Source organism: Bicyclus anynana, chromosome 1 (genome assembly GCF_947172395.1).
Source record: "Bicyclus anynana chromosome 1, ilBicAnyn1.1, whole genome shotgun sequence".
Lineage (NCBI taxonomy): Eukaryota > Metazoa > Arthropoda > Insecta > Lepidoptera > Nymphalidae > Bicyclus > Bicyclus anynana.
In genome coordinates, this window is record NC_069083.1 from 6,492,240 (window position 1) to 6,513,467 (window position 21,228).

General features: G+C 38.0%; 4 protein-coding genes across 4 annotated transcripts; all 4 read left to right on the forward strand.

Moving 5' to 3' along the window:
* Positions 1–287: 287 nt before the first annotated feature.
* On the forward strand, positions 288–2,181 carry LOC112052953 (lipase member H-like). The gene is made up of 4 exons (XM_052884216.1): positions 288–490; positions 1,003–1,397; positions 1,481–1,817; positions 2,029–2,181. Exons 1-4 carry the CDS (start codon positions 378–380, stop codon positions 2,072–2,074), a joined length of 891 nt encoding a protein of 296 aa, XP_052740176.1. The 5' UTR covers positions 288–377; the 3' UTR covers positions 2,075–2,181.
* Positions 2,182–5,306: 3,125 nt separating this feature from the next.
* LOC112052955 (pancreatic lipase-related protein 2-like) lies at positions 5,307–7,945 on the forward strand. The gene is made up of 5 exons (XM_052881697.1): positions 5,307–5,325; positions 5,499–5,676; positions 5,754–6,148; positions 6,519–6,849; positions 7,900–7,945. Exons 1-5 carry the CDS (start codon positions 5,307–5,309, stop codon positions 7,943–7,945), a joined length of 969 nt encoding a protein of 322 aa, XP_052737657.1.
* A 4,036-nt stretch (positions 7,946–11,981) lies between these two features.
* Positions 11,982–15,385, forward strand: LOC112052961 (pancreatic triacylglycerol lipase-like). Its single transcript, XM_024092211.2, has 5 exons — positions 11,982–12,018; positions 12,273–12,465; positions 13,209–13,603; positions 14,378–14,711; positions 15,340–15,385. Exons 1-5 carry the CDS (start codon positions 11,982–11,984, stop codon positions 15,383–15,385), a joined length of 1,005 nt encoding a protein of 334 aa, XP_023947979.2.
* A 2,033-nt stretch (positions 15,386–17,418) lies between these two features.
* Positions 17,419–20,925, forward strand: LOC112052959 (pancreatic triacylglycerol lipase-like). Its single transcript, XM_052884227.1, has 5 exons — positions 17,419–17,455; positions 17,855–18,035; positions 19,076–19,470; positions 20,140–20,473; positions 20,880–20,925. The coding sequence occupies exons 1-5, from the start codon at positions 17,419–17,421 to the stop codon at positions 20,923–20,925; spliced, it is 993 nt and encodes a 330-aa protein (XP_052740187.1).
* Positions 20,926–21,228: the final 303 nt, after the last annotated feature.

The following is a 21,228-nucleotide window of genomic DNA, read 5'->3' on the forward strand; positions in this document are numbered from 1 at the left end:
AATAACATGAACATTTTATATTGAAATTCCTTGACCCCATTTTTTACCTTTTAAGTGTAGAGTTTCAAAAGTTTCTTATATTGCAATATTCTTCTGATATAGTTATTGTAAATATAATTGATATTATACCAATTTTTGTAACCACCTCGCTTATCGTTTAAGATTACTGAGACACCTAATCTCAGTTCTTCAGCTCACAGCGCTTCTTCACCCTAAAAGACCGTTTGCAGGATGAGTCGCTCATCAACTTGCAGCGGAGTATACATATAAAGTTATGTTGATTTAATATTTATTTTTCAGTATGCGCTGGTAGTGCTCTGCCACTAATACCAGGAGACAACAGTCATTATGTTGAAGGGGAAAGCCGTTACATCTGGATGCCTGATGAAAATGATGTTCCAAAACTGGTAGACTTGCATGAACCAGTCGACGAAGTGGCTCTCGCGGAAAATAGAAGAGGAGCTGATAACGCGTACTGGCTCTTTACCAGGTAAGAGTTCTTTATTGTTAGTTGAGGTGATAACTTTGTTTAAAACATGTTTTGGATTAATAATCAAAATGTCCCTGATTAGTTTGGAAGTTCAGAAGATATGAACTTTCTATCCTATCCTATCAGAAAAACTGACCCAGGTTCTTTATATTATAATGTCCGTATAATTCGACGCAACAACAATAAAGAGCTTGTAAAAGATTCGAGGATTTAAAATGAAAAACCGACCAAGTGCGTGTCGGACCTGTCTCGTAAATTTTTTCACGTATTCATAAACAACCATACAACCAGTAAAGATTTTCAAGATTTCATTGTACGACTTTGTTCACATTTTTAATGGACAAACTCATGTTACTAAGTTACAATTTTCTAGAGAAATAGTCTCTCCGCTAAACCGCGGACGAACGGACAGACAGACGGACAATGTGGCGAAACTAAACAGGTTTCTTGTAAAAAAAAAATTAAGATGATAGCAACATGAAAGCAGTTTTGAACACTCAGATTTGTTTCAGACGCAACCCAACTGCTCGCCAAATTATCACCAATGGTAATGCTATGAGCGTGCATAACTCCAATTACAACGGAGCTAGAGCAACTAAAGTCATCGTCCACGGATGGAACAACAATGGTGGCTCTCCCGTCAACAATTACATCAGAGACGCTTTCTTAGCGAACGGAGACCACAACGTCATTGTACTGGACTGGTCCCGTCTTGCCAACCAAGGATACTATACCGCTATTGCGGGAGTTCCCGATGTCGGACGTACACTTGGAAACTTCATACAGTGGCTCATCAATACCGGCGGCGGCAACTGGAACCGCGTTCACTTTGTTGGCCACAGTTTGGGTGCTCACGTTGTAGGCAATGCTGGGCGTCAAGTTGGCAATCGTGTAGTGCGTATCACAGGTAACATTATAGTAGATACTTATTGGGTGAAACTATTGAGCACGAGAAATTATTCATTAATGTTATGTAAATTTGTACATCAGGTCTTGATCCCGCTGGCCCTGAATGGGGCGGCAATGCCAATGCCCTGAACCGCAACAATGGAGTTTATGTCGAGGCTATTCACACCGATGGTCGTGCACTTGGTATCATGAATCCTATTGCCAATGCCGACTTCTACCCCAACGGCGGCAGAACTCCCCAGCCTGGATGCGGTCTTAATAATGCGTGTGCCCACGGACGCGCTTTCCAGTTCTTTGCTTCATCTGTACGAACGAATCACTTTATTGCAAGACAATGCAGAAATCTAGCTGAAGCAGAACTAAGCAACTGCACTGGTGCTCAGCTCCGCATGGGTAACGCTGACTTAAACAAACGAGGGTAAGTTGTATTAAAAAAAGGATAATCTCCTTCGAATCTCGTCTTCACATCCTCCAGTCTCCCTCCAATGTTTGTGACAGTGGAACCGAGATATACAAGACAGGATAACCTCACAATTGCTGATCATAGAGATGTCAGCATGGTTTAGTTCAGCTCGGTCCACTATACTTTAAATATACTATAAATTTATTTAACCCCTTCTTTTTTCCAGCAATGGCTTGTTTGGTCTGAGAACTGGATCCAACTGGCCCTTCTAAAGGAGTAACGACACCTATTCCGTGTAAAAGGACCTGTTGAAGACATCGTTAACAAAAATAAAATGTAAAGTTATTTATTTCATGTATGCAATATGTTGATGGTAGTAAAGTTCTGAAATATTCCATATTGTTTTAATTAACACAATCGTGACAACTTAATCTACTCTATGATATTTGGGGCACGATAGTGATTTGTGGCCAAGACGAAACAACGTAAGTGGAGACTACTTACCTACCTTTTCTCAAAGCTATTAGTCCAATTTTTGAAGCCTTATTAATTTGGTCTGGATAATGTTATACAAGGATAATGTTTTAGGATTTCATGTAATTAGGCTACTTATTAAATGTATCAAGTTATTAAACTTAATGTTTTACTAGCAGACGCCTGCAAACATAATTTATACATAAATCTTATAGATTCTTTGCATTTCCTCCAGCCGATCATCCTTTCCTCCTTCTAATGGACGGATGGACAATTTTCACGCGATTTTTTTATTCTTTTCTAAGGAAAAAGAAATACTATATAAACAAATAATTATAATTGCATAAGTTGATAAAAAATGCTATGCAATAGCTTTACAGCGAGAGTCCCCGAGTGCCACACGTTTTTTTTTTAATTTAAAGTAGGTTTTTATTTTATTTTTTTCTTGAATCAAGGTTTTAATACAGCATACTAAATGTTAATTTTTACCCCTTCATTGTTAATATTTACCCCAACACGGGGTAAGTATTAACCGCTGATTTTTATGAAAACTGCATTGTTCTGTTTGGTGTGTTTAGGGCTTTGCTGTCATCTGAAAACGTTCATTGTTTAAAAACAAAAACATAACTTTGAGAAACCCCGAAAGACGAACCATTACATTATGTGCTCATTCTTACTGAAGGTACTCAGCAACATGACAGGTTCCTCCCTTAGACTTTTCGGATTAACTCAGGTAAATCCAAAATCTTCGACTACCTCAGCTAAGAATATATTTTTGTGTAAAATATATTCTTAGCTCATATGCACCAACAAGTCTACTAATATTATAAACGCGAAAGTTTGTATGGATGTTTGTTTGTATGTTTGTTACTCTTTAACAACGCAATTACTGCACCAATTAGTGTGAAATTTGGAATGAAAATATATTTTACTCTGGATTAACACATACACTTTTCATCCCGGAAAATTCATGGTTGTTGATTTGTGAAAACTAAATTCCACGAGAACGAAGTCCCAGGCGTCCGCTAGTAATAAAATAAGTTTTAACCGACAAAAAAGCCTATAAATATAAACACAAAATTATACTCGTAAAGTCGCCTAGAGCTATCTATCGGCGTTTATCGGAATTTCTCCTGCTGCTATCAAACTGTCAAGTGACTTAATCAATGATTAAACGTTGATTAAAATTAAAAAATGGTAAAAAAATATATTAAATTTAGACGGGCTTCGTGGTGCAGCTGTATGTGAGGTTGATTTACAAAATGGAGATCGTGGGTTCGATCCCCGACTGGGCCGATTGAGGTTTTCTAAATTTGTGCAGGTTTGGCTGGTGGGAGGCTTCGGTCGTGGCTAGTTACCACCCTACCGGCAAATATGTACCGACAAGCGATTTAGCGTTCCGGTAAGAGATCGTGTAGAAACCGAAAGGGGTGTTAATTTTCATCCTCCGCCTAACAAGTTAGCCCGCTTCCATATTAGATTGCATTATCGCTATCAGGTGAGATTGTAGTCAAGGGCTAACTTGTAAAGAATAAAAAAAACCGGACAAGTGTTACCGGCAATCTTTGTAAGTCAGGTATTCATCAATATTTAAATAACATTATAATAATTTAGTCTTATTTTAAGATTTTTGTTTCTCAGACATTCTTTTTTCTTTCACGTGGTTATTCAATAACGATTTAAATCATAGGTACACAATATTATAATGTTATTTTTCGCTTTTTACATTTCTCTTACTGAAGTCAGATATATTTTTTTTTTAATATTACATCAACTTTATATCAGCCGATGGACGTCCACTTCAGGACATAGGACTTTTATAGGGTCTTCAACACAAACATATCACGATCCTGTGCCGCCTGCATCCAGCGAATCCCTGCGACTCGCTTGATGTCATCAGTCCACCTGGTAGGGGTCGACCAATACCGCGCTTTCTGTTTAAATATTTATTTTTAAATTTTTAGTATATACATTACAAGAGTGTATTAATATGAAATTCACCCTATTAATTTGCAAAATCAGACAACTCAGTCGAAATTTAAAAGACAAAACTCATTACTTGGCGGACGTCTGCCCATAAATTATTATAATTGTATGCCATGATTAGGTGCTAAAACGCTTGATGATTAGATATCTACAATCTACATAGATTAATCAGGCGATACACTATAAAAATCAAAGTATTATTAACAAAAAATCATAATTAGCAACATATTAAAACTAATAAACGAAACTTTAGAAGATATTAATAAGATGAAGTACTTTATATTTTTTATTACTTGTTAGTATTTTTGTGGTATTATTTTTATTGTATTAGTTTTTCGTAACTTGTTAATAGTACTTTAATTATTTGATTTATTCTGATAAAATCCAGGATGCAGGGAACATTAATTTTACAATTGATTACTATCAAGCAAATTTTCCGTAAGCTACATCTTAATGTGACGCTCAATTTATTTATTTACGAATTTCTCGACTCTGGTATCTAACAAGGTTACAGGTATCACTAATGAGGTTATTAAAATTGTTACCAACCAGCTAATTTTATAGCATAAGTGCGCGTTGCCAGTGATGATCAATGATTCCGAGACTAGTTCGCTAGCTATGGGTCTCATACGAAGGCTTAGAGTCTGAGCATTATGAGGAGATTAACCAGCGCATCAGAACCAATGTAATTGACATCGTTCAAGGAGTCGCGAAGCTGAAGTGGCAATGGGCGGTTCACATAGTTCGAAGAGCCGATGAATGTTGGGGTCCCAAGGTGCTGGAATGGCGACACCGCATTAGAAAGCGCAGTGCTGATCGACCCCTCACTAGGTTGACTGGCGATATCAAGCGATTCACAGGAATTCGCTGGATGCAGGTGGCTCAGGATCGTGATGTTTAGAAGTCCCTACAAAAGGCCTATGTCCTATCTACAAATATCATGGTTCGATTTTCTGGTTCTATTTTCAGAAAATTTTATTTCTTTTTAATAAGTAGTAGCTACCAAGAATTTCGTAAATAAAAAGCTTTGAACGTCTTATCAAGATGAAGCTACTCGTGGAAAGTTAGCGTGACCAATGATTGTAAAAATCTTCTCCGGATCCTGGCCTATTATTATTCATACTTAGCCAACCTTTTTGTGACCCAAACCAGGTCTCAAAAACATGCACTATATGTTCCAAATATCAAACAAACATAAGTAAGTATTAAGTATTTATAATAGCAATTATTTTTCAGTATACTACGACCACGTTATCGCGACACCAATAAAATTCCATACTGAAAGTTATATGGGAGATGAGATTCTTGATGCTTCTGTCGCAACAAACCTGGTGGCGGAAATGAATCAAATCGATCTGAATACTATTGTTGGTAATAATGAGTTGATAGTAAACGAATACTGGCTGTTTACCAGGTCTGTTTTAAGATTTTAATAGCTGATTTTAGTGCCAGTAGAATTTACAATGTTGAAAATTTTAATTTATATTCTAGGAGAAATCCCATAACACCTCAAATGATTATCGAAGGAGACGTGAATTCTATCTTGAATTCGAACTACGATGCTAGTAAGCCTTTGAAAGTTATAGTACACGGATGGAACAGGAACGGTCATGCTCAATCAAACACAGTAGTAACGTCCGCGTATTTGGAAACATATGACGTCAATGTAATTGTCGTTGACTGGAGAGTGGCTGCCAGTGGAGATTATGTTGATGTTGCTTTAAGGATTCCAGCAACTGGTCGGGCCCTTGGACACTTTTTGCAATGGTTCCTCAACAACGCCGGTGGAAACTGGGATACATTGCATTTGATTGGCTACAGTTTTGGGGCTCATATAATAGGTACAACTGGACGTCTTCTTGGAGGTCGACCTATACGAGTCACTGGTGAGTTTCACATTCGCCATTCTTATCTTTGGGTCCCATTAGGGGATGCTTCTGCGCTCGCCCAAACCCCTGGTGATGCTGAGGTCCCATTAAGGAGCCTACGGCACTTGCACAATCAGAGAAACAAACAACAATTCTTATTTTCTGGATTTATTTTCAAACAATATCGTGAAATTAATATGAACGTTAAAGACCTTGAATATTTTCGAATTAATTTGTAATTAATTACTAGGAATTCTTATCTATAATGACTATACATAGTCATTTTAGATACTAATCTTACGTATTTGTTACTATTCCATACATTGATTGCGTGATAATCAAAACTGTGACCGTGATTCGCATGTTCTTACGTAAACGTCACTTGCAGGTCTAGACCCTGCCGGCCCAGGTTGGAGTGGTAACTCTCATGCCCTGAACACTGCGGCTGGCCGTTACGTTGAGGTTATTCACACAAATGCAATGACGCGTGGTATAACAGAACCCATTGGTCATACGGCCTTTTATCCGAATGGAGGACGTTCACAGCCAGGCTGTTATGACAGTGCCTGCAGTCACGCTCGTTCTTTCTTCTTCTTCGCTTCTAGTGTTCGTACAGATCGTTTTGTTGCAAGACGATGCACCGGTCTCTTACAAGCTTTGCAAAATACATGCAGTGGCGATGAATTTAACATGGGAAACGGAATATTAGATAAGAATGGGTGCGTACTATTTTTTACCAAAATTTTACAATTCCGAAACTAGAAATGCTTGCGTAATCTCATCATCATCATCATCATCATATCAGCCGATGGACGTCCACTGCAGGACATAGGCCTTTTGTAAGGACTTCCAAACATCACGATACTGAGCCACCTGCATCCAGCGAATCCCTGCGACTCGCTTGATGTCGTCAGTCCACCTGGTTGGTGGTCGGCCAACACTGCGCTTACTAGTGCGGGGTCGCCATTCCAGCACTTTGGGACCCCAACGTCCATCGGCTCTTTATCATCCTTTTTTTATCATCCTTTGAAATTAAGCCCTATGTCTTGACATTTGGAGATATTATTAATATCTCCAAATGTCAAAATTACAAATTAGTGTAAGGCGGCCTGTAAACGATCAATTATATAGCGCAATATTACGTATTGTGCAATATTATTGAGTTAAGACTGAAAGTTTGAGCGAGTTTAACATGGATTGTCGTTTGATTGAAATTGATATTTCTTAAGGGGCCTTAAAGTCTGTAGATATGTTATATGGTAGATAGAGTTTATCTTTTAATGTAGGTATGCAATTGCAACGAGAACTGCCGTCTCTGTGGAATGTCAATAGCAAAGAATATCAAAACCGTGATAAGTAGAAAAATGTTGTCTACGTAACACTGCTATCCAAAACCAATAAATGTTTACACAGGCAAAAAAAGACGACGATGAAAATGTAATTCTTTTAGATCTAACTACCGGAAGGAGCTCAAGACACCTCCAATTGATAAAATATTGCATTGTTCGTATTGCTGTGCAATATATTTGATCGTTTGGATTCAAATCGCCGTTCAATCTTATTGTAAAATAAAATGTATTGCACAATATTATTGCAGGTCTGCGGGCTGCCTTATAGTTTATCTACGAGTTTAGAAAAAACACGTAATTGTAATCATGTAATTAATTATTTATGAACAAAAAAAATCTGTCACCTGTTTTCATATTCATTCTCATATTCTGGGATCCATTCCATTGAGTAGATATTATTATTATTATTTTAATTTACAGAAGCGGAATTTATGCGTTAACAACAGGAAGCAGTTGGCCTTTTTAAAATTACTGAAGTCTGACTACATATAATAATTCTAGGGAAATAATCATCACGTCAAAATATAATTATAAGCCTAAAAAAATTTGATATGGCGTTTTTAATTTTATAAACCCTGATATTTTATATATTATTAGCTGACGAAGCGCGGTTTCACCCGCGTGGTTCCCGTTTCCGTAGGAATATATATACACTGAAAGAATTTTTCAAATCGTACCAGTAGTTCCTGGAGATTAGCGCGTTCAATTAAACAAACGAACAAACAAACAAACAAACTCTTCAGCTTTATAATAATTAGTATGGATTGACTGTAATATTATGAATCAGCGATTTGCCTTTTCCTTACGATGAGTTCAATGAAACAAAGACAATTTTAATTAATTTTAATTCCGATTAAATAATACTTAATGTAAAGATGGCAGTTTTATTGATACTTAGATGCTACAAGTAATAATCGAAACTCTACAAATCACCCAGGCTCATTACACAAGTATTTTCCAGTTATGGGAATCGAACCTACTGCTTGGATGTAGAAAGTAGGGCCCTCTCACTGCCTACTGCGACAGCCGTCTCATGACTCTCTCATACTCGTAGATGTTAAAATAATGTCGGCTTACGTGCTCCCCGTAGCATGGGGTGTAAACATCTCCAACTTTCCAAGTCGTCGTCAACCCATATTCGGCTCACTGCTGAGCTCGAGTCTCCTCTCAGAATGAGAGAGGTTAGGCCAATAGTCCGCTGGCCCAATGCGGATTGGCAGACTTCACACACGCGAGAATTAAGATAATTCTCTGGTATGCAGGTTTCCTCACGATGTTTTCCTTCACCGATTGAGACACGTAATATTTAATTTCTTAAAATCACACAACTGAAAAGTTGGAGGTGCATGCCCCGGACCGGATTCGAACCCACACCCTCCGGAATCGGAGGCAGAGGTCATATCCACTGAGCTATCACGGCTCTATACTTTCCAAGTATGAGCTTGAATTTCTACTATAAATCTTGGAACAGAGAAAGTTTGTAGGTACTTCATAGCCCGATCCAGGACTCCCAGGCCCGAAGCCACATAAGCTATGTCAAAGTCAAAATTTATTTTAATTAAAAGAGTTAGTTTTCACTGAGAAAATTAAGCTACGTAAATGAGCTACGTACGTAAGTAGCTTGCAATTTACTACTACGGGTGCAGCGTACGTAACACAGATCCCGTATACTTAGTAATGGTACAGCATACAATATGTTGTTTTATGTGACGTTTAGAAGCAGCACCATGTTCCATAAGTAGCTTGTGATTAATGGAGTCGCAAAAGTATGTTCCACAAGTACCTACATTAAGTATGTTCCTCCGGTTTCATCATCGTACGTCTTCTACGTACTGTTTACAAACACTTGTGAAACATCAGGTTATGTAATGCAAAGATACAATGTAAATAAACACAAAATTGTGCATGTGTGCGCTCATCGGACTAGTTAAATTCGGATTACTTTTTGCGGTAATTTTGTAGGCACGTAACATGTATAATAGTATATAACGTTGGTATTATGTTATAATAGTGATAATAAAGTTACGCGAGTTCCAAACGCACCTTGATCCGAGAAGAGCCAATCACGGATAAACACCGGAGCTAACTAACCACGATCCAACGAGGCAGTCAATAATATGAGATACAGAACGAATTCCATCACGTTCTCCCTCCGGCATAAGCCACTCATATTTGTTACGTATTTCCGTGTCATCGAGCAAATAACAATCTAATCAATCTAAAGAAGGTTTTCAATAATGTCGTGGATCAGGAATTTCCACACTGATGACGTCGCGCAAGCAAGATAAGATAATTACGACTAGATCTAAGTATATTATACTAATCTATACTAGTATTAAAAAGAGGAAAGATTTGACTGTTTGGAGAGTTTTGGAGAGACTTGATTGTTTGTTTGTTTGCATTGAATAGGCTCTGAAACTATTGAATCGATTTGAAAATTCTTTTCACTGTTGGGAAGCTACACTATCCCCGAGTGCTATAGGCTATATTTTATGACCGTATTCCTACGGGAACATTAAAATGCAGATTATATCACGTTCGTTTATAATTACTTATCTATACCTACTTGTGTATTAATATTATAAAAAGGTGTGTTGTATTTTTGTATATAGGGTGTAAGGGCCTACCCCTTACACCCTATACACAAAAACACAACACAGTAGTTAGTAGGTACCAATAAGTCACCCCAACGCAACTGCCAACCTCACCTGCTTTTGGCGCACTACGCAGATATACCGACGAGGCTCTGGCAAAATCTGATAAGATCTTCTATAGTTAGGGATCCGTGGAACATTTTTTACAACTGATTACTATCAAGTTAATTTTTCGTGTTGTCGATCAACTTTTTTATTTACGAAAATTCCTGATTCTGGTAACTAAGTTACCAAAAAATAAAATTTTCTGAGCGTCGTTATTTCGTAAATAAAAAAAGAAATCGGTTGTTTGTAAAGTCGGTTTACTGACGATAGTTGAACGTGACAACGTCATAAGAAAATACTTATGGAATGGTTGCATTTAAAAAAAAATGTTCGTTTTTCTAAAATAATGTTTAATAATCTCCATAGACCAGAATATACTATATTTCTTGTAAAAAAAGTTGGCAACCCTAGAGCGAGGGAACGATGCATGTCGTCATCTTTTTTAAAGTATGTAGCCGTCTTCGCCGAATTATAAGACGTTTTCAAGTCAAAAAGTTGTTCGTCTCATGGAGAAGAAGCTACTCAAGAAAAATTCGCTTGATAAATCGAATTAGTTGTAAATAATGTTCTACGGATCCCGGACTACTATGATTACGAGTAATACAAAAAATTACTTCGGAACAAAATAATACTCAAATAGCTACACACGCATTTATGATGGGAGTGCTGGTCGCTAACTTTGTAAATTACTCCTACCATGCTGAACGACTTCCGCGAACGAAGTCACAGGTGTGGACTAGTCTTGCTATAAATAGAAGACCATTCACAATTTTTAACATTGATGTATAACTGTTTTTGTTTTGTTCCATGTATCAGGATTATTACAATAATAATCAGATAATTGAAAATATCTCAACTGTTTTGTTTCATGATTCAGGATTATTATTATAAGCTGATTATTGTTTATTGAAAATATCGTACCATAAAAATGTTTATGATATGACGCAAATGTTACAAATAGACAGAAAACATTAAAATAAAATGTATTCGTTAGTTTAGTATGGATTATGGGTACTTATAATGGGGGAGCCGATGGATGCTGGCGGCTCGAGACTTTTGTTTTTGGAAGTCTATGCAAGAGGCCTATATCTAGGAGTGTAGAAGTTCATCGCCTGATGATGATGATGATGGTGATTCGAACCTGCTGAGATGAGGATTGGATCCGCAGAAGAAACCAAATCACCGACATAGCTCAACGAATTGCGAAGCTGAAGTGGCAATAGGCGTGGCACATAGTTCGAAGAGCCGATGGACGTTGATGTCCCAATGTGCTGGAATAGCGACCCCGGTGACCAGGTGGACTGACGTCGAGTCGCACGGATTCGCTGGATGCAGGTGGCAATAACGTGATGTTTGGAAGTTCCTACAAAAGGCCTATGTCCTGCAGTGGACGTCCATCGGCTGATATGATGATAATGATCATGGCATTTTCGTATGCCTAAAATTTCTTTAACCAACTTTAACTGTTTCAAAAAAGTACAATAAAACTCCAACTCCAACTTTTGAATTCAAATTGCTGGATGCTGCAAGTCATACAATCTAAGTTTAATGCGTAATACAAGAATAGAGTTATCTATTTTTTAGGTTTTTCCTAGTTTAAATCTTATCGTGATTAGCTTAATAATAATTAATTAGAGATTTATTAGATAATAGAGATTAGATTACAGTGACAAGTGCATAACATAAAAAAAAACCAGTAACTCCAAGTCGTAATCAATTCATCATTTTTAAGATAACAATTAGTTTGAGATAAAACCATTAATAAATACAATTTTTTCGTTGATTTACCGAGATATTCGCACTATGAAGCTCCTCGTAGTTCTTCTGGCTCTAGTAGGCTGTTAGTATTTTAAACTTTTATTTTTTTTTAATATTTTGTTTCTCTTAATGAGTAATCGGCGGTCCTTTGTAAACTGAAGTGACAGGCGACCCTCGAGGTAGCTTTCGCTACGAATTTCTAGCCTGCGTGAGGGGCACCATACCAAGAACGGTTTTTTTTAAATATCAGTTTTAATTTAATTAATTTTAATGTTATAGTTAATTTATTTTACTGAAGTGATTGTTTTTACAAATATTTTTCTTGAACATTTATAGTGTGCGCTGGAAATGCCCTGCCTGTGATACCAGGGGACAATAGTCACTATGTAGAGGGAGAAAGTCGCTATATTTGGATGCCCGATGGCGATGGTATACCTCATCTTGTTGATCTAGAGGAGCCAGTAGACGAACTGACGTTCGATGCTGCGAGTAGAAGTGGCTCAAACAATGCATACTGGTTGTTTACCAGGTAAGTTTTTCAAAACCAAATCTGGATGAATGTTTTGGTCTTCTCGGACCAAGACACAATTGGATCCCCCGCAACTTTAATTTTAAGTTTTCGACTATAATTACCACCATTAAATTAAACTTGACGTTTCAAAAGTGCTTGTAAACTAAGCCTAATTGAAATAAATTTTGAAAAGATTGAATCTTGAATTGAATTTTAAAAAAAACATTAATTGGCTACCAGTAGCGTGCATAAGGTTTTTGACCAAGGGAAACATTATTCTTGATACCGTGATAGCTCAGTGGATACAACCTCTGCCTTCGATTGGGAGGGCGTATGGCATTCACCTGTAACTTTTCAGTTATGTGCATTTTTTAAGAAAATAAATATCACGTTTCTCGCAAACGGTGCAGGAAAAACATAGTGAGGAAACCTGCATACCTGAGAATTTTCTTAATTATTTACTTGTGCGAAGTTTTCACATCTTGTAATATTAAAAAAATTCAAATTGAAAATTCATTTATTTCAAGTAGGCTTAGTTTAGAAGCAATTTTGAAACGTCAAGTTTGACTATTTGTAAAGAATCTACAACCGATTCGGAAGGCAGGTGCTGCTGAAGAAGTGAAGAAGAAGAGTAATTTATAATTGTTATCATAATAAAAAAATCCTTTAGTTTTACTTCCTGTGTGAAGGAAATGGCCAATGGCCTCCAAGCATCTTTATCATTAAAAAACTTTGTATTGACAACCAATTTATGTTTGCAGACGAAACCCCACTAACCGCCAAGTCTTAGTAAACGGTAACGCAAACTCAATCCGCAATTCCAACTACAACGGAAATCGACCAACAAAAGTCATTGCTCACGGATGGAACAGCAAGGGAAGTTCGGACTTGAATCCTGCTATTACAGCTGCATTCCTCGCAAATGGAGACGTCAATGTGATCGTACTCGACTGGAGCAGAGCTGCCAGTGGAACGTACACCCTGTCCGTCCGAGCAGTTCCAGATGTTGGCAGGCAATTGGCTAACTTCCTGCAGTTTCTGTTTAACACAGCTGGCGGAAATTGGAACAACGTACACTTGACTGGACACAGTCTTGGGTCTCATGTTATGGGGAACGCTGGCCGCTTTGCCCCGGCCCGGCCTGTTCGTATAACTGGTAATTAATTAAAAAAAAATACTTTTTTATCCTGTTTAGTTGCCTTGACTGGTGACTGAAGGGCGGTTCATTATTTGCGCAAAGGATCAGCCTAGCTGTCCAAGGCAGAAATGTAGCCAATATTCTTGTAACCGTTTCATGTGGGCATTTTTAAAGTAATTAGGATAAGTTAGCAGCAGTAGATTAAGTTTTCCAATTTCATTTTAATGGAAACATAACAAACAAAAATAAATGAAATTATGATAAAGTTGAAATTTTGATGAAGTCGTAAACATCTTTTTACTCTTAATTTAATCTAAGACTAGTTAACGCTGCGCGGTTTCACCTGCTTGATTCCCGTTTCCGTTCCCTATGGGTATAATATATAGCCTATAGCCTTCCTCGATAAATGGGCTATCCAACACTGAAAAAAATTTTCAATTCGGATCAGTAGTTCCTGCGATTAGCGCGTTGAAACAAATAAACGAACAAACTCTTCAGCTTTATAATTTTTAGGATCCTCAAACCTTTGATTATTTTGACTTTTACTGGACATCTCAATACTAATAAGTATTATAAACCTCAAGAGTTTGTACGTTTGACCACGCTTATATCAGGAACTACTGGTTAGATTGGAAAAAATCTTTCAGTGTTAGATAGCTCATTTATCGAGCAAGGCTGTAGGATATATATTATCCCCATATTCCTACTGAAACGGGAACCACGCGGGTAAAACCGCGCAGCGTCAGCTAGAGTGTGATATAAACAAAGTTATAGTTAGTTATCTTTATTCAGGTATGGATCCAGCTGGTCCTCAATGGGGTGGTAATTCAAATGCCTTGAACCGCAACAACGGTGTATACGTCGAGTCGATCCACACCGACGGTGGTCTCCTCGGTATCATGGATCCAATTTCCGACGCTGACTTCTATCCCAACGGAGGGAGAAACCCTCAGCCCGGCTGTTGGACCAGTGCTTGCTCGCATAGCCGGGCGCATGAGCTTTTCGCCTCCAGTGTCAGAACGAACCACTTTGTTGGAAGGCGCTGCAACAATCTCACTCAGGCCCGTAACGTCCAGTGCACCGGAGCTACACTCAACATGGGCAACACACAACTAGGAAAACGAGGGTAAGATTTATAAAAAAATCACTGCGATTTCCTCTGTAATTTGAGATTAGAATCCTAATCGCCAAGCACATACACATTCTATAAATGCTTGCAGATTCTTGCTTGGTAATTTGTTATAATAGGGTTTTATTTAACTTGCATTAATATACATGGCTCTAATTTAGAAAGCAAAATTAAAACTACTCGCTTTTAATATAGTACGTATTGGTACGTTTTTCCTTACAATCGACCGAATAATAACACGTCAAATTGTAAGTAGTATACGAGTATGTTGCGGTTTACAATCTTGCGACAGTTCACTATCGCGAGATAGATTATAATCTAACGGTATTTACAATTTTACGGTGTCATATATACAAACTAAAAAAAAAAACTTGCTTTTTTAATTATATTTTTAAATAATTATTATTTAGATATAATTATAATACCTACCAAGTGGGGATTATATGAAACAGCGACCGAACTGACGTCTGCCGTTTGCGTTTCCTGATTACTTGATCGTCAACTGACGACTTTAATCAGTTTGCTATGTAAATTTTAACAAACATATGTAAAATCTTTTGTTAAGAAACAGCAAAATTTTATATGATCTTACATACGTACTTACTTAAATGGCGTTTTTTTACAGGTCTGGTCTTTTCGGATTGCGGACTGGTTCCAGCTGGCCTTTTTAAAGTTTTGCAGAAGAACTTGACGATTTTTATTCCATTTGACTTTCATGCCTACAAATCTCAAATATAATTAATTTTATTATTTTTTTATTTATACTGTTATGTAATAGATACCATAACGTTAGGCAATTTAGTTTATTGACGCGTCGAGAAATTTTTGTCGACTTAACCTCAAAAACCATAACCTCAGTAAAGTAAGCTTAGAGTATATATACCTGTCCAGATTAATATATCTGTTAATTTATTGAAATATATGATATTACAATAATAAGATTGTTTTATTATTATTTAATATTCATTGTGATTTATCTAGTCGAAGGTAAGGTAGGCAGGGGCCGATCCAGCAATTTGGCCGCTCGGGGCAAAGATAAATTTTGCCGAACTTTACATATACCAACAATACTTTTTAATTATTATTTATGAAGGAAGCAGGCGTAGCGCCAGAGTTGCTCAATATCATGAGATACTAGTATACAAACCAACTGAATAGTGTGGGAAATGAGTGGCGAAATGAGCTCCTTAATCCGTACATGTTGGAATGCGGGGTGAGGCAGGGGGTGTTAACCTCGCCCAAGCTTTTTAACTTGTATATAAATGAGCTGATTGTGGAACTCAGCAAAAAACCAGTCGGGTGCTGGATCCATGGCATATGCGTCAATAATATAAGCTATGCTGACAACATGGTGCTGCTGGGTCCTACGGCTGGCTCAATCAGAGAGCTGCTAAAATCTTGTGAGAATTATGCAGCTGCACCTGGCCTGATATATAACGTGGCAAAGAGTGAATACTGGAGCTTTAGGGCTCCCCGGAAACAAGTGCGATATGAACCTAGTATCACTCTCAGTGGGACTTCTTTAAGTAGAGTTACCCACTTGAAATATCTAGGTCGCTATGTTACGGAGAGCCTTGAGGATGAGGTAGACATAGAAAGAGAGAGGAGAGCTTTAGCCATAGCCATTATTATTATTATTATTATTATTATATAAGTAGGTGTATTGTTATAATAGTATAGTTTATTTAAACCTATTGTCGCTCTTAATTTTTGCCGCTTTGGGCAAATGCCGCGCTTACAACCCCCCCCCCCCCCTGGAGCGGGCCCTGAAGGTAGGTATATTTGTAACTTGGATAGTTTACAGATTTTATGTGGCATCATGATGGAATCTTATTCAAATCGCTTGGCTGTACGTATTTTAAATTTACCGGTAGTGGCTAATCTCGAAGTAGCTTTACATCTCGCAGTGTCTCGCAGCCTTTTCGCAGCGTTCTCCACAACAACTCTAAGTTCCGTAAACCCTCACATAATATAAGTATTCACTATAAGTGGGGAGCCCCTGTAGTGGATTACTAAAAGAGGATAAAAAGGATAATAAGTAACCACGGATATGTAGTAATATCCGTGGTTACATCATGAATTCTTGGATTCAAATCCTTCAGTCAGGTTAAGGAAAATATGGTTTTATTTCTTCCAATATATTGGAAAGTTACAAATAGATTGCCAGGTACAAAACCATATCATTATCATTGACATGAGTAATCGGCATCATCATCATCAGGTGCCCTCTTTAAACTGAAGTTTGGCGATCAGACGGAGAAAACCTTTTTGATCACTTGAAATATTTTTCAACTGGCTGTAATTACTCTCGGTTATTAGAATTCAGAGCGTGTGCAAAATTTCATCCTCATCGAAAACCAGGAAGTGGGTCAAATTGAGATTCCAAGATTTTCTTACATAGTTATCTACAAGTGAAACTAATACAAAGCGTGTAAAAATCATAAACAATGAGACCATTCTTATGACTCACAAAACCTTCAAAATTTGAAGATTAGATTTTGATATTCTCCTTTCTAAATCCACTAAATACCCGGTCTTAATAAATGGCAACGTAATGTTACATCAGGGATACTCAAACTGAATTTTGGATTAAAAACTAATTATCGAATAATAATTAATTAGATAAATTGGAGAACATAATCCGACGCAACAGAGATATAATAACGAAGAGGAACAATTCTCCAGTCAGTTCTGGCCGTTCACAATGAAGCTTCTAGTGGTTCTCCTCGCGTTGGTGGCATGTTAGTATTTTTTTTTTATTTTTAACCTCCCGCTAGTAACTTAGAACTAAGACAAGGAGATACTGATTTCACTCAGTTATTCGAAAATAAAATTTTTCATCGAATCTCGACGTTTTATGGTCCCTAGAAGTAACTTCACACAAAATAGTTTGACTGTTTTGTGAGTAGTTTTTGAAGTATCTCAAAAATTTCAATGGGTTTTTTTGTAACTTAATCGACTCTGCGGGTTGATTCTAAACAGTATTAATCTGTTCAGAAAACTACACCAATCGCTGCGGTTTTCTGAGCAATTTTCTGGTTTGTCCAATTCGTCATAATATGGCAAATTATAGCATGCATGGCATATTATGCACACACTGCGGAGCCATAATAAAAAAAATATGAACGGTTTATTTCTAGTGTGTGCTGGAAGTCCTGTGATACCACAGGATAACAGCCACTACGTGGAGGGGGAGAGCCGCTACATATGGATGCCGGACGGTGACGGCGCCCTCCACCTCGTCGACCTGCAAGCCCCTGCTGACGTGGAGTTTGCTGAATCCAGGAGTGGCGCAAACAACGCGTACTGGCTCTTTACGAGGTAAATGGTGTACAATGCCTAATTTAATATCCCACTAACGCTAACTAGGCGCTACGCTAGGTGTATCTCTGCGTGATCGAATCAGATATGAGGAGATCCGCAGAAGAACCAAAGTCACCGTCATAACTCAACGAGTCGCGAAGATGAGGTGGCAACGAGTTCAACATGTAGTTCGAAGAGTCCATGGATGTTGGGGTCCTAAGGTGCTTGAAAGACGACCCCGCACTAGAAAGCGCAGTGTTGGTCGACCTCTCACCAAGTGGACTGACGACATCTGCCGAATCGCAGGGATTTGCTGGATGTAGGATGTTTGGAAGCCCCTACAAAAGGCTTATGTCTTGCACGTGGACGTCCATCGGCTGATATGATAATGATGATAATGAATATTCCACTACTGGGTAAGTAGGCTTAATCTGCGACATAAATCTCATGAAGAGAAAAAGCTTTCTCGTTCTCAGGACTCCAGAGTGAGGAACTTCCTCACAATACGCGCCGTTTCAATTCAAGAACCACTGCCTTCTGTATCCGACTCTTGATCCAACAGTTAAGTGAAAGCTTTTTAAGATGTTCATCATTAACATTATCATTAATGTTATCGCTACGTTGCAACGACTTGCGGTACGGACGGCTTCAGTGTGATCGTGGTGTCCGAGCCGTCCACGTGTTTGTTAATAGTCAAAGGATCCTTTAACCCTACACACAACGTTCACAAGTGCGTGACTTCACTCAAGGTCATTCTCTGCCAGGGTCTTAGGGTCTTATTTTGATTACAGTTTGATTTGTTAATTAAGTTGTCCTGACAAATGTTGTGAATCGTAACCTTTGTTTGACATTCGTTTTCTTATTTTTGTAATCTTTTGTGAGTCTGCTAAAATTATCATTGTCCAATACTGGACATAGATTTCCTGGACTTCTAAACACAAGAATCCAAAGCGTGTGTACCACACATGCTCAGTGTACTGTGAATTTAAAATACCTACTCGTTATTTTTATTATTTTTGTGCATGATTAATTAATCTAAATCTGAAACATATTTGCAGACAAAATCCCAGGAATCATCAATTATTGGTGAACAATAACGCCAACTCGATTCGCAATTCAAATTACAATGGAAACCGACAGACGAAGGTCATATCACATGGATGGAACAGCAACGGAAATTCCGGCGTGAATACAATGGTTAGGGATGCTTTTCTGGCAGCCGGTGACTTTAATGTTATCGTCTTGGACTGGAGAGGTGCCGCCAGTGGAGTGTACACCACGTCTGTTCGCGCCGTCCCTGATGTCGGGCGACAACTTGCCAATTTCCTTGTATTCCTATTCCGAACTGCTGGCGGTAACTGGAACAACGTCCACTTGGTTGGACACAGTCTGGGTGCTCATGTGATGGGCAATGCAGGGCGTGCTGCTCCCAATCGCCCTGTTCGTGTAACTGGTAATTTCTTTTTTATTTCTAATATAAGGACCTAAAAAAGAGTCCTAAAGCTCGCGGTTCGCGCTTGACTATATTTTATGCCTGATAGCAAGAAGTAATGCGGTTTAAGTTGGAGCGCGCTTTCCTATAATATGACTCTTCAGTCTTGCCTTAAAGGCGTTTAAATTGCAAGTGCATCATCAAGCATCAGGAAACACAAACGACGGAAGGGCATTGTAAACTTTTGCTATATGAAATAGAAGTAAATACGTAACACTAATAAACGTTACACAATCTAAATATACTAACAACCTGAGAGTGTTTTTCATATTAATAAATTGATAGGACTAGTAGATGGACAATTTTTTGGAATGTGCAAAATTATAATAGAGCAGTATTTTGAACGACATTCTAGCAACAACCCAAAAACCTGAAGCTTAAGTAGATATTAAGCCTCATAATTACGCCAGATTTCTGATTGGACGCAGAAATAAACTGGCTGTACTTACCTGGACGGGCTGTCACAAAAAGCTGTAATAATTCGAGTTGTTAGCCTTGGATGTATGAGCCGTTTAATAAGCTTAAAAGACTATATTAGAGCTTTTAGAGCACATATAAAGGGAATTCCCCTTTTAACACGAGATCCTATGCCCATAAACAAGATGTTAATTTTAACGGATATTTTTTAAGGTATGGATCCCGCTGGGCCTCAATGGGGTGGCAATGCTAACGCCTTAAACCGCAACAGCGGCGTATACGTCGAGTCTATCCACACCGACGGTGGTCTCCTCGGTATCATGGATCCTATCTCCGACGCTGACTTCTATCCCAACGGAGGGAGAAACCCACAGCCTGGTTGTTTTACCAGTGCTTGCTCTCATAGCCGCGCTTATGAGTTCTTCGCCTCTAGTGTCAGAACAAATCATTTTGGCGGCAGAAGGTGTAACAACCTTCAACAAGCTCGAGATATCCAGTGTACTGGAGCTGGATTACAGATGGGCAATGCACAATTAGGAAAGAGAGGGTAAGATTTTCCAAAAATTCTTTAATTTTTAAACTGAACCTGTAAATAGACGTTAATTTATACATTATCTCATATTAATACGAGTATTATAAAGAGGTAAAGTTTGTGGGTTTTGTGACGTTGTAGGAGCTTATATCTGGGATTCTCCTAAGCCTTTTGAATACGTTATAAAAATCACAGTAGTAGTGATATAAATATAAATGTGAGAAATATAAGTATATAATAAAATCAATATAGGAAACTATATCAGCTATTACAATTAGTAGAACAGTCGAAATTCACGAATGAATTCCGTTGAAAAAAGACAGTTATTACTATTTTTTTTTCGTTAGACTTACACTCGTCATACGATGATGAAGATACATGTATATAATCACTTAAAATGTGTATTTTTTTTTGTTAACAGAAGCGGTCTGTTTGGTCTGAGAACTGGCAGCGCATGGCCTTTCTAAACACATTATAGGCCTGGATCAAAATACTAATACATTAAATTATTCTTTACTTTTAGTTTTATTACTCTCATTATTAATAATTAGTTGAGTTACTCTGTGTGATCGGATCAGAAATGAGGAGATCCGCAGATAAATCAAAGTCACTGACATAGCACAGCAATTCGCGAAGCTGAAGTGGCAATGGGCAGGCCACATAGTTCGATGAGCCGATGGGCGTTTGGGTCCCACGGTTCTGGAATGGAAACCGGTGCAGGAAAGCGCAGTGTTGGTCGACCCCCTAGGTGGATCGGGGATATCAAGCGT